Source organism: Channa argus, chromosome 17, assembly GCF_033026475.1.
Source record: "Channa argus isolate prfri chromosome 17, Channa argus male v1.0, whole genome shotgun sequence".
Taxonomy (NCBI): Eukaryota; Metazoa; Chordata; class Actinopteri; order Anabantiformes; family Channidae; genus Channa; species Channa argus.
In genome coordinates this window covers 16,825,765-16,838,412 of record NC_090213.1, presented here as the reverse complement: position 1 = coordinate 16,838,412, position 12,648 = coordinate 16,825,765, and the positions used below count along the sequence as shown (strand labels likewise).

Sequence of the window (12,648 nt, the reverse complement as noted above, 5' to 3'; positions counted from 1 at the left end):
CCCTCACTGGGGAGCATTCCAGCGCTCTGAGCCTAGTCCAGATGTGAGACTCCAGCAAACTATCATGCAGAAATTGTGTGGCATGCTATGTCATATTGTTGACAGGAAACAGATCTAAGATGCTTTGAATCCGAGGACTGGCCCTCTTATTGATGGAAAGGATTATCTAGTCATGAATTCCGTCTTATAAACCACCTAGTTGTTGCTTCTTCTCAGTGTCAGTTTGTCCTCACTGGCCTCATCCTCCCAGCTTTTTTTCACCCTTTGATAAACAATTCATGCTGTTTCCCCTATCTGTCCATGCTAGTCTCTGCCAGCCGGTTGTTCATGATGCCAAGGGCGCCCACCCCCCCTGAGAATCCATTCTGATGCGAACTGGAGCTGCACTGGCGCGGGTGCCCGATGGCCATCTCTGATAGCTGCTTCTGCATAATTGCTAGATTCACCTGCAGGAGGGGGGAGACATAAAGAAATCAACAGATGAGGAAATGTTTGCTGTCTGTGTTCGTAGAAGGGTTATATGCAAACTGCGAAACTGTGCAAGACAAGACACAAGGCAATATGTTGGCGGCAGGCACATCTGATTTAACAGGTGGGATACGAAATTAGCAGATGGCGTTCTTGCTCTCCTCTGGTCTGTCAATTTAAGTGAACAAAGATGACAAATGCTAAACAAGAGAGACTGACAACCTGTATATTTACACTCCCCCACACCAACCTTTCATTTTTCACGTTGAAAGCATTGTGATGATGGATTGCATATGTGCAGCCAATATGAAGCTAACACATAACACACAATTAGGTGGATTTCCATCAATCATAAACACATAGGTTTAGAGATGATAATGTCAACCCAACTACTTTGGATTTCCATAAAAAAAAGTTTTGCACAGATGTTCATGGCCTTCAGAGGATGACCCCTGCTGACACTGGTGAATCCCTGACTTTTAGTCTATTGCCATCATGCGACAGCACTGTAGTTTCTGATTGAATTGTCCCAATAAATATTAGAAGGATTTGCATGAAATTTAGTTTTCAGACCTTTCCACCATCATGAAGTCAACACTTAATTTGTCTCGCCTACCTCATTTGGTCCAGACCTTGGGATTTTCATTTAGGTCCGAGTCAAAAGGTGCCTCCGACCATGGTCTGGACTAAAGAACCAGAATTTGGTCTGCCCAAAAAAGGTGGGGTCAGGCTAGAGGGATTCATTTCAACTTCGTCTAAGAGAGAAATTCGATTTTGAAAAAGAGAACCAAAGAGATTGGTAGAGTTATATCTTTAAAGATGACTCATTGTTTGGAGATCTGTTTCTAAGAATTCCTCCAGCCTTTGCATTCGGAAAGACTACTGCAATATTAAACGAAGATCCATATTGTTTGTGGCAACAACGCAAGCCTAAAGCTATATCAAATTACAAGACATGGGCTTGTGTTACGACTGAGTTGTACCTACAGATTACCATTCAACTGGCCCTGATTGGACATGAAAAGGCCGGCATGTTACCTTGTGCAGCGATGTCCTCTTGCAGAAGTCTGTGTATTCATCTCTTTCCATTCACCTTTCTTTTTCTCTCCCTCAGTAAAAAATGTTCAAATCAATTTTTCCTAACTGTACACGTATTTATTTTGAGTGAAGGTTTAAACTAGCCATATAATCATTCTGAACTGCAATTTTTTTTTCCCCACTTCATTCAGTAGGTAAACCGGTCGGCATACAGCAATTCATACTGTTGGTCTGACAGTACAGACAGTTGTGGATAGGTTGAAATATACTATGATTTGCATTCAGCATTGTTGCCAGTACAACACTGTAACACAAATTCTTATTCTAGGCAGCTTGCTTGTTATCCAGTTCTTAGTCTGAATCAAACTCTTGAAAATTTCTTCTTCTGTTTCAAAGTAGAATACATTGTGTTTGCTTTGTAAGTAGTTAAATGCACTTTTTGCATATACTTTAGAATAAAATGATCATAGCTCAATTCAGATTTATTTCTCTGTGGGGAAAAAAATGCATTTTAACATTATCTGTACTAGTCAATGAGTTCAATCCTGTCCTGAGAGGCATTTTTCTAAATAATTTTATGAGTTTATTTAGAGGAAGAGTTGCTTGTCCTTTTTTATTTTAATTGATCAGTTATGGATGGAATTTTACTTTTGAGTGAAAATGGAGCAAGTAGAAACTGTTTACCGGGTTAACGGTTAGGCAGAGATTATTCTGAGAACCAATCTGCTGAGAGGAAAATCATTCAACAGCAGAGCAAGATACTGTTAAAAATCAATGAATAGACACTTGCAATGTCCATCCCATTTTCTAAGGCTGTATTATTTTACATTATGGCAAAGTGGCACTATTAAAAGTAGGCCAAATTTTCTATCAGTACTCTCTGTCAACAAAACACTGTATAGACCATCATAATCACCACCAGTTGATTACGTTGACACTGAAAAACTCAATGTTCTGCAGTTATGAGATACGTGTTTTTACACGTTCCCTTAGTGGATTTATGGATGTACTTTACAAAATGTCATGGCAAACCACCCTACAGGATCTCTAAAGTCATCAGGATTCATCATCTGAGGACCCTAAAAGCTTTTACAAACTTTTTAGTTAGCCCATCAAAAAGATGTTGAAATATTTCGCTGAAATCTCTGACCTGCTGCTGTCCTGTTTCGGTTACTAATCGGTGGGTGAGTGAGCATGGGTTTTGGCATTGAACAACTTGCACTCAACTGTAGGGTAGGAGTTATGGAAATGTACAGACACGTAATGTAAGGCCACTTCAGGGGCTGGAAAGGCTTTTGAAGGGGGAATAGCAGTGGAGTAAGGTTGCTGGTATTGAGAGACATTTAAAGAGGCACATACATGTTGCCTTGAAAAATATAGTAAGCTTTTCTATGTAAGGACAGGAGGCTCTTATCAAAATATAAAAGATTATTATGAATTATATAAGCTTGTTACTTTTTGAAAATCACTACAAAGATAGTAACACCAGCTTTAATATCGTAAGACATGTGGCACAATCTGTCAACCATGACCCACTCCACCTCTGCAGCTCTCACCTTATTGGCTGCTAAGAAGTCTCTCATAGAGATCATCTCCCCAGACATCCTGCGCCCAGGATCAGTCTCGCTTTCGTTGATGGCGTCTGTCTCTATGGAGGGGTCTCTGCGGGCACGAAGGTGACCCGGGGCCACCACATTCCTTCGGGGATGCCTGTGTGGGTGATGAGCCTTCCTGGGGAAGCAGCAACGGCAGGGGGCCTCTAGCCTCCTCAGCAGCCAGTTGAGGACTTGCTTGATGACAATGGAGATGACATTGAAGAGGGAGTAGATGCAGCAGACGCCAGTCAGGATAAAGAAGAAGTTTCCCACACGATACGCGACCGTGGCGTGGCCCTCATAGACAACCCTCTGACTGCTCACCATGTCTCCAAAACCAATGGTGCTGAAGGCCACAAAGCAGAAGTATAGCGAGTCCAGGTAGCTCCAGCCCTCAGCTGCTGAGTACATAAACGAGGCGCAGCAGGACACCAAGATGGCTGCGGCTCCTAGAATGAGCATGACACAGTAGACTGAGGGCTTCCAGCCAGCCAAGTCCTCACCTTTTCCACCTTCACCTGCTGCAGCTCCACTTGCTCTGTTGCCGTCTGAAACTCTGCGGCCATTTTGTGGGAGCACAACCTTGTTATGGCGGCGTTCATGACACGACTTGAGGACCAGGGCAATGACAGTGATGACACGCTCTAGAAAGAGATTGAAGAAAAGAATTGTGGCTGCGCAGCCGAGCAGGCCGTAAAACATCAGGAAGACTTTTCCTCCGATGGTAGCAGGGGTGGTCATCCCAAACCCTGGGATACACACAAAAACATCATGCAATAAGAACATATCTACAAAGTAAAACTGGTATAAATACATCACTAGGAAAAGTAGTAGGACCCTGTTTTATTGTCCTCACACTCAAACACACACACACCACACACATAATGTAATGAATAGATTAGACTACATGAGGGTGGGGCCTCCATCTGTTTAGACTCACCGTTAAAACCAAGCTCACCTCGTCTCTGTCATTAACAAAGATGGCTAATTACTGATGTCCTCTTCTTCTAAGTGAAAGCTTCACTCCACTGGGTTGCCATTGGTGATGCACGCCCCCTCCCCATCTCCCCCTTTTTTTATTCTGACTGACCCTCACTTCTCTTGAAGAGCTGAGGTGTTGTAAGTCCATGCGCGCTGCTTGTTGGTCTGTCACTGTACATTTTACAGTTATTTGGTGACTAAAAGACCCAGTGGAGCCACTTTGCATCTCAATTTGATCGTTTCCTCTTACTGTTAAAGGTTTAAGTCCATTTAATTGATTTTACCCTGCAGGAACCTGTGATGTTTGTTAATCTGCGTCTTTTCCAGTGTCTCTTATTAACTGGTACATTAACAAAATGCGAGTCGGTCCTTTCTATCAACTGTGCCAATCTCAATGATGTCTCCTTTTCATCGTTCATTTAACACTAAAAGCTCAATGAAGCACTGCCTGTTTGCTCCCGTTTTTCATCTGGCGTTTGCAGTGACACGCACTGTTCTGTTTCCTGTCAAACTGAGGTGTAGCACCTGTAAATTCGTGCAGCGTGACAGCTCTTTTCACTGGAACAAAAAAAAGATATAAGTTACTGTATTTTGTGTCGTGAAAAATATAGCCTACAGTATGACTAATTGCCACTGTGCCAGAGGCAGGCTTCTCGTGGAGAACTTGATTGCCTCTTCATTTAAATTGGTTCTCAAGGTACTAATTGAGCTGGAGTTTTCTGCCAAACACAACAATAAAGCCAAATGGGCCTGATTTTATAGAGGTGTTTTTTTTTTTTTTTTTTCTTTCCTTCTTGTTTTGTAAGCCTGGTTAAATGTGATGTTGATGAGTCATTTGACCTGTTTAATAAAATAGACATGAAACAAAGGATTAGAAAATAGTGTGCTACTGTGTTAGTGTGACATCTGTGTCAGACTGGCTGCCGGGAACAAAAGCTCAGGAAACAGTGGGTGCTAATGGAGGTGCTGGGTTGTGCTTCCGAGTGCTGACTTTCTAATTCAGTAAATGCAACCTAACTGTTCAAAAAGAAAAAAAAAAAAACAACAACATTTAAATCGACTGTACCATTACAGGACCATACTGTTAGCAGCCTGTTAGCTCAGCTTAGCACAAACAATGAAACAGCTAGCTTGGTAATGAAGGTAGCAAACCCCCCCTACCACCACCTAAAGATGTTTAAGAAGTTACTTGCCAACCTTGTGCAGAACATAACATCCCACACAACCTCACTTTGTTTTTATACTTGTATTATTTGATTAAACAAACTGGGTATATTGTTCTATTTAGTAGGACATTTTTGTAAGCTGCTTCCTGTCTTTGTGCTAAGCTAAGCTAACCAGCTGCTGTAGTAATTGAGGCTCTGTGATTGGATACTGTTTGCTTAAATGCACCTTGTAGTAGGCGCAGTCTACTTCTAGGGGGCCTGGTGGCTCAGTGGGTAGAGCGTCAGGTTGGAATGCAGAGGGCCGTGGGATCTGCCTTCTGCATCGCCACACCGGTGCCGCCGCCGAGCCCTTGAAAATGGGAGAGTTGCGGCAGGAAGGGTTGTTGCAGGAAGCGCATCCGGCATAAAACCTCATGCCAAATCAATACGCGCAACATGTTTCACTGTGGCGACCCCTGAAGGGACTAACTGAAAGCTGGCGTGGTCTACTTCTACCCCAATAGTTTCCGATTTTTATTATTTATTCTGTATGTGTTTATCTTTTAGGTCAATAATTCTTATCAGCTTAATGCTAATCCAAACCTGACAGGTGCTTCAGATGTGACTTATGTAAGTCATACTTCCAGAACCAAGGGGCCCCTTAAATATATCCCCATTAGATATAGAGGAGTAACTCTAGAGTTTAGGGCCTCTAAATATCAAAATGTTGTTTTGAATTTTTTTTTTTTCTTTTTGCTCTTCACTGACAAATCTTGGCAGTGAAACTGTAAACATGAGATTTTCACCTGCTTGTGTTCAGAGAACACATACATTCAGGTGTATCAGTATGCAGTACTGTCTCTTCCACTTCATGTATTCTTACAAAGTCTGACACACATACAATACTCTCCTAGATGAGGCAAAAGTATTCTCTGATTGTGAAGGGCTTTCCCTAAAGCTATAAACCGAAAAACAGAGACATGAGACTGTTGAAATAAAAAGGACATACAAAGGATACAGTCTGATTCCTTACATTGATGACAGTAAATTAAATATTAGACGTCTCTGACTGCTGCCTTCACACAGCAGGATTCAGATCACATTTGGGCTCTTACAGCATACAGTGTCTCTGCAAAGGGTTGTAGCAGGGATGACATCACCAAATGGTTTTATGATGATGCGTCTGCCATCTGAAAGAGCTAGGATGATAGGAGATAAGATGCAGTCCTGTTACAAGATGAGTGAGAGCACACATCCTTCAACTCAACCTTGGATCTATAATGACTGTGGGAAATTTTATTTTATGTTCTTTATATGACATTGGTACACTAGTGTTTCTTCTTGTAAGGAGCTACTTGAGTGAAACATATTTCATTGTTAGTGGTTAAAAATCTCAGAGCTCTCAGATGACTGTGCAGAAAGGCAGCAGAAAAAAAAAATCTTTAAAACATGCATGATTTATCTTGAAATTTGTCAGTGGCTTCAGAAATTGCGGGATGAATCTTTGTGCATCTCTTTCTAGGACACCTTCAATCAGAAAAAATTACTCTAAAACAAATTTAGAATGAAATGAATGTCTCTTGGTATGAATTATGATCACTTTTAAATCTGACTTGATATTCGCAACCATCCCTCTGATTTAGATGGTGACGTTCCCAAGCCAATCAACTAATCAAAGGGCCTATCAAACTGCCTGTAACCATTAACCATTTCACTCTAGTAAAAGATGTTAAAATGGTGCTAACCAGCAGGTACCCAGGAAACAAATACCAAGAAAAAACACTTTAACAAAAGATCCACCGATCCATTCACTATGCATCCTGTTAAAGGTTGCAGGGGGGGGGGGGCAAGAGGTGGGGCACACCTTGGGTAATTCAGTCACCAATTAACCCCAATGCATGTCTTCCGATTGTGGGAGGAAACCAACGTGGAAAGATGCAAACTTCACACAGAAAGGCCACAGCCAGCTGGCAGGTTTGGACCCATGACGTTCTATCTGGGAGGTGCACGTGCACGCCCACAACAGCAGATCAGTAGGTTTATATTGACTGAGCATACCAGTGCTCTTGCCCATGTGTCTTTCTCTCCGTCTGCCAAACTGACATGTTTAGAACAGACTATCATTGCACTTTTCTCCATGGTAAAGATTTGTTTAAACCCACGGAGACAGATTGCAGTTACTAAACCAAGAATAACATAATTTGCCTGTGGATGAGTAAGCACACATTTACATGATCCCACTGCAGACACATAGGCAATGCTAACATTAGGTCATTCTCTTCAGCTGTGTTACTCTAAGGAAATAGAGATGCCAGAACAATCACTAATATTACTGTTTACACCTGTGTTTTTCTAATATATGATAGATTAAATGTTCCTTGTGGGAAAAGTACATTGTACACAGTGTACTTTGCTGCTTCATGTGTTATATCTGCTTTGTGGGAACGTTTGATTGAACCAAATCTGGCTGCTAAACCTTTAAAACAAAATACAGCAAGAAAGGGAAAAGATTTTTGTCATTGGGGCTCATAAAAAGTGAGTAGAAAGTGGCCTTGGGAATTCATTGGAGTGTTTGCAAAGAAAGAGAAACTACAGATTCTGGAAAACGATGAGAAAAGAAAAGAAACTGCAAATGTTCACACAAAAGATATGAAGTAAAAACTGATGACAAATCTGAGAGATTGAATATTTGTTTAACATAAATATTTTAAGAAATAAAAAATGGCAGATGTCTCAGAGAAATAGCATTTGTACGCCTGTTTTTACATCTCACCAATGGTTGATACCACAGTTCCCACGAAGTAAAAAGCGCCGGTGAAGTCCCATCGAGGTCTGATGGTGTCCACACGGATACCCGCTACGTTCGCCTCTTCGTAATTCCTCAGAAAGTTATTTAGGTCCTTCTTACTCAGGTTATACTTCTGGCTGAAATGCTCAAACCTCTGCGCCCAGCGCTCCTTCGCTTCTCGCTCTTTTGGCTGCTCCAGAGCCGAGAAGACGGCGGCTCCACACAGGAGATAGATGATGATGAACAGTGCCAGCAGCAGGAACCTCGCGTTATCCTCGTTTATTGGACTGCAGCCGCTCCTACATGCCATTATGTTGCTGTTGTCACCGCGGTGCCGCTGCAGTGAGGGACCTGTGGCATGGTGATCTCGAATTGAACTCACAGTCCTCGGGAGAAACGTGAGAAACGTTAACAAGGTGTTTTTTCACAACAGAAAAGTCCTGCGCAATGCAAACAAGTACTCATGTAGTCTATAATTTAGTTGTCCAAGACTGTGGCTTTGCTATTTTGCTCATCGTCAACGTACAAACTCCAAACCGAACCAATGAGCCAAATGCTTCTCCACCGATCGTACTTCAGCTCTAGATTGCCAAGATGCTCAGAGAGGAAGAGAGCTCCGCGCAGCCACCTGTGGATGCAGAGTCGTGCTTTTGGGCTCAATAGTCCTTCCTCACCAAAGAAGTCTCCACCCCAGAGCGCGCGTTTTACGCACCGCGGTTTGTGCTCCAAACGTTTAGCCCTTTTCTATGCATCACCACATGATAAGTCTATTTTGGCAAATCTGCTCGTTGCAGAAGCAGTTTCGCCATTCTATCTTGTAAAAGTCTTCCACAGTAACCTATTCCCTAAATGACCCTATAATGTTGTATCTGACCCCGACTTGCATGAGGGCTTTGACAGAGCACGTTTACATAGTGAGATCAATATCACTTGACCTTTCTGAGCGCTGATGAGGGATTCATGCGCCTGCCCATGCTTACCCGGGGACGATGTGAGCAAATGTCAAAACGGAACGACAGTTCGAAATGAATTATTCACAATCACAGGGAAAACAAAAGAGCTATTTCTGTAAAAGTGGGACTTTAACAAATGATGACGTGTGCAAGGCCATTTCAGGACCAAGGACAGAGCAACAGCAGCTCATAACTTTAGAAGTTGCCTTGATGAACTCTTAGACATAAGGAATCATTTGGCAGCTTAACAGTTACCTGACTTTGAAGGGCAGGTTATATTTAAATTTTTCTGGTTGTGGGTGCAAGGAATCCTTTAAAAACAAAACAGAACACACAACAGGGCAGTGAAATATTTCCTGGGCATGTGAACACAGGAACACTAAGCTGATGACGAATGATAAGACAAACATACGGATAGGTTCATATATATTTGGACAATGACACAGCTTTCACAATTTTAGCTCTGATTTGTTTTGCTTAAACAAATCAGAGTTTGCTTAAGTATAAACTGTCAGCTTTTCTGTAATGGTTTGGTTACGAATGTACTGTAATTTCAGCACAATTCATTCTAAAATTACAGCCATTTTTATTCATAGCGGCTCATATATTTAGACAGTTTGCTGCTAAGCTGTTCCATGGCCAGGTGGGTTTACTTCCTCTTTAGTTTTTTAAGTTTTAAGTAGATTTCAAGTGTTGTGTTTGCATTTGGAATCAGTTGTTAAGTCTCAAAATGAAGTCCAAAGAGCTGTCACTGGTGGTGAAGTAAGCATAATTAGGCTAAAAAAAACAAAAAAACAAATGCGTCAGAAAGATAATAAAATATTTATGTCTGGCCAAATCATCTATTCTGAACATTTGGAAAAGGAAAAAATGCACCACCCAGGAAGTGTGTCTCTGTGTCAAAGTCAAGAATCAAGACAAAACATTACCACACAGAAAATGTAGAGGGGTTATCACAAGATGTCAACTCATACATCTAAAAACAAGGAAGACAAGATTTGAGTTTGTCCTAAAAACAATCAAAAAGTCAATAAAGTTCTAGAACAACATCGGTACTGATGTAACCAAGAACAGCTTGCACCAGAAAAATGGAAAGCGTTTGAAGAAGGGAAGAAAGTGCTCATACTCCAAATCTACCACCTCATGTGTGAAGGATAGTAGCACGGGCTTGTATGTCTGCCAAAGGAAAGGGTTCTTTTATGGTTGTTGATGGCTGCTGCAGCCTTTCTGTGTTGAGTTTGCATGTTCTCCCCGTGCTTGCATGGGGGAGAACAGTCCAAAGACATACGTTAGGTAAATTGCCAGTAAGTGTAAATGATAGAGTGGATGGTTGTCTGTCTGTGTTGCCCCTGAGGTAGACTGGCGACCTGTCTTGGGTTTACTCCGACTCTGGCCCAGCAACAGCTGGAAAAGACTCCAGCTCCCCCGTGACCCTAAACAGGATAAGCAGTTACAGCTAATGGATGGATGGATGATGGCAGCTGACAAAGCCTGAGCCTTTTCAGGGCTATATTATCTTCTCACATTCAGCTAAATGTGTCAAAACCCATTCGATAGTGTTTCACACTGTGGATGGACAATGACATGAGCCGCGCTGCAGACTATTTTAAGGCAAATTAGTTTAATGTTCTGCAATGGGAAAGTCTATTATCTGATCGGAATCCGTCTGAGCTGCGTTTCACTTGCTGAAAGCAAAATGGGAAAAAAACTATTTAATTTATGATTATGCGTCCAAGTTTTATGAGTCACCCAAAATGGAGGCCTATAAATAAACATAGTTTTAATGTCGACACAGTTCATTCAGTATTATGAAGCTATTATTAAAATAAAGCTAGTTTCCACTTTGAGCAAATATTAGTGTTTTATATTAAATCCACTGTGACTAAGCAGCACCAACAGAGACAAAATGATGCAAACTGTCACTTTCCAACTATATATGGACCTGACTGTATTCAAAACTGTCCTTGTTAATATTTACAAAAATGTCATTTTCACAAATTTTACATTTAATATTCCTCTTTCATATTAGATTCTTATATAAATTGATGATATTCAAAAAAGTTAAATACGTCAACATTTAAATGTGGGATGGTTTTACTTTATAAAAAGGCATTTATGAAAAACTGGACAGACATAATATGAACTACACAAACAACGACACGTAGATAAAGTAAAAAGTAGTTCAACACAAAATATTTTTTGTTGAGAGCATGAAGGCTTTAGACAATGTTTGATACGATAAGTTTGTTTTTTTAAATCAGTGAAAGTTAAAAGGATCGAGACAGGAGACAGTATTGTAACTACAATATATACCTAATAAAACAATAAGAATGTTTACTGTGCAACTTGACTTCCACCTCATTTACAGCCATGTTGGGACTGATTCTACAGAATAGGCTGAATCTATACCAGACAGGGAAGTGATGTTTCACTTGCAACTACTTGGAGATTAGCGTTGATTGAAGTGTTGATTCTCCTCTCATAGCAGGGGATATGGGTCTCGAGTGGCTGTTATAAAGCCATCAACCAGTGATTACTAAACTCCTGTGTGCAGGACATTGAGACAAAATGAGCTTAGTGTTAATTTTTTTCTCCCAGCGTTAAAGAAGCCCTGATAAGTTTATTTACAAGTAAATCAATAATTTAACATTTTCTTGGGTGTACAACACTCACTAGCCACTTTGTTACCTTGCTAGTAGCAGGTTGTAGCCTTTCAGCTTTAGAACTGCCTTCATTCTTTGTGGCAGAGATTCAACAAGGTGCTGGAAATATTTCTTAGACATTTTGGTCCAAATAGCATGATGCCGTTGTTTTCGGCTACACAACCATAATGCTAATCTCGCAAGCCATCACCATCCCGAAGGTACCCTATCGGATTGAGATCTGTTGAGTGTGGTCAGCAACAATACTCAGCTTAACAATTCCCATCCAGAACACAGTGCTGGTTCTGGATCATGTTCACATATGGCTTCTTCTTTGCATCATACAGCTTTAATTTATATCTGTGCATTGCAAGGCAAACTGTGTCCTCAGTGATTTCTGGAAGTGTTCCTGAGCCCATGCAGTGATGTCCAGAAGAGAATCGTGCATCCAGTTTTGCCCTTTCGGCCTTTTCCCTTGTAAGCAGAGATTCCTCTTGAATTTCGGAATCTTTTGATAACATTATATACTGTAGATGGTGGGATTACAGTACACTTTGTGTACATTACAGTACACTTTTATGTTTATTGATGGCTGCTTATATACTGTAGATGGTGGGATCTCCAATGTTTTTTGTTGTTGTTGTTTTCACATCTTCCCAACATTTTTGGAATTGGGGTTGTATAAAATAATAATAAAGTATAAATATTATATGATTCAATAACAACAGTCCACCTCAGTACACTACTGTACTGCAGTACTCTGTACTAAAGTGTTCTATATTAGTATTATATTGTCTTCTATACTATACTATAGATCTATGGCATTCCATAGTGTATAATATAGAAGTTTAATATAACTTATACTGCAGTAAAGTACAATAATATTGGATAATATAGTGTATATATATTATAAGATTATACAATACAATACAAAGCAATACAATATTCTATACTAGCAGAGTATAGCTTAGAGTATATATATTCTTCTACCATACAATGCAAATATAACATTGCAGATATATCACTAGAGCCTTAAAG

General features: G+C 40.6%; 1 protein-coding gene across 1 annotated transcript in view; it reads right to left on the bottom strand.

Moving 5' to 3' along the window:
* The window catches only part of kcnk13b (potassium channel, subfamily K, member 13b), a 10,908-nt gene extending 2,198 nt beyond the window's left edge, over positions 1-8,710 (bottom strand). The window contains exons 1-3 of the mRNA XM_067482987.1: positions 8,001-8,710; positions 3,063-3,850; positions 1-446 (exon numbers count right to left, since the gene is read on the bottom strand). The exon at positions 1-446 is cut by the window's left edge and continues 2,198 nt beyond it. Coding sequence (XP_067339088.1) covers positions 291-446; positions 3,063-3,850; positions 8,001-8,325 — 1,269 coding nt within the window. The 5' untranslated portion in view covers positions 8,326-8,710 and the 3' untranslated portion in view covers positions 1-290. The remainder of the gene's footprint in view (positions 447-3,062; positions 3,851-8,000) is intronic.
* Between the last annotated feature and the right edge of the window lie 3,938 nt (positions 8,711-12,648).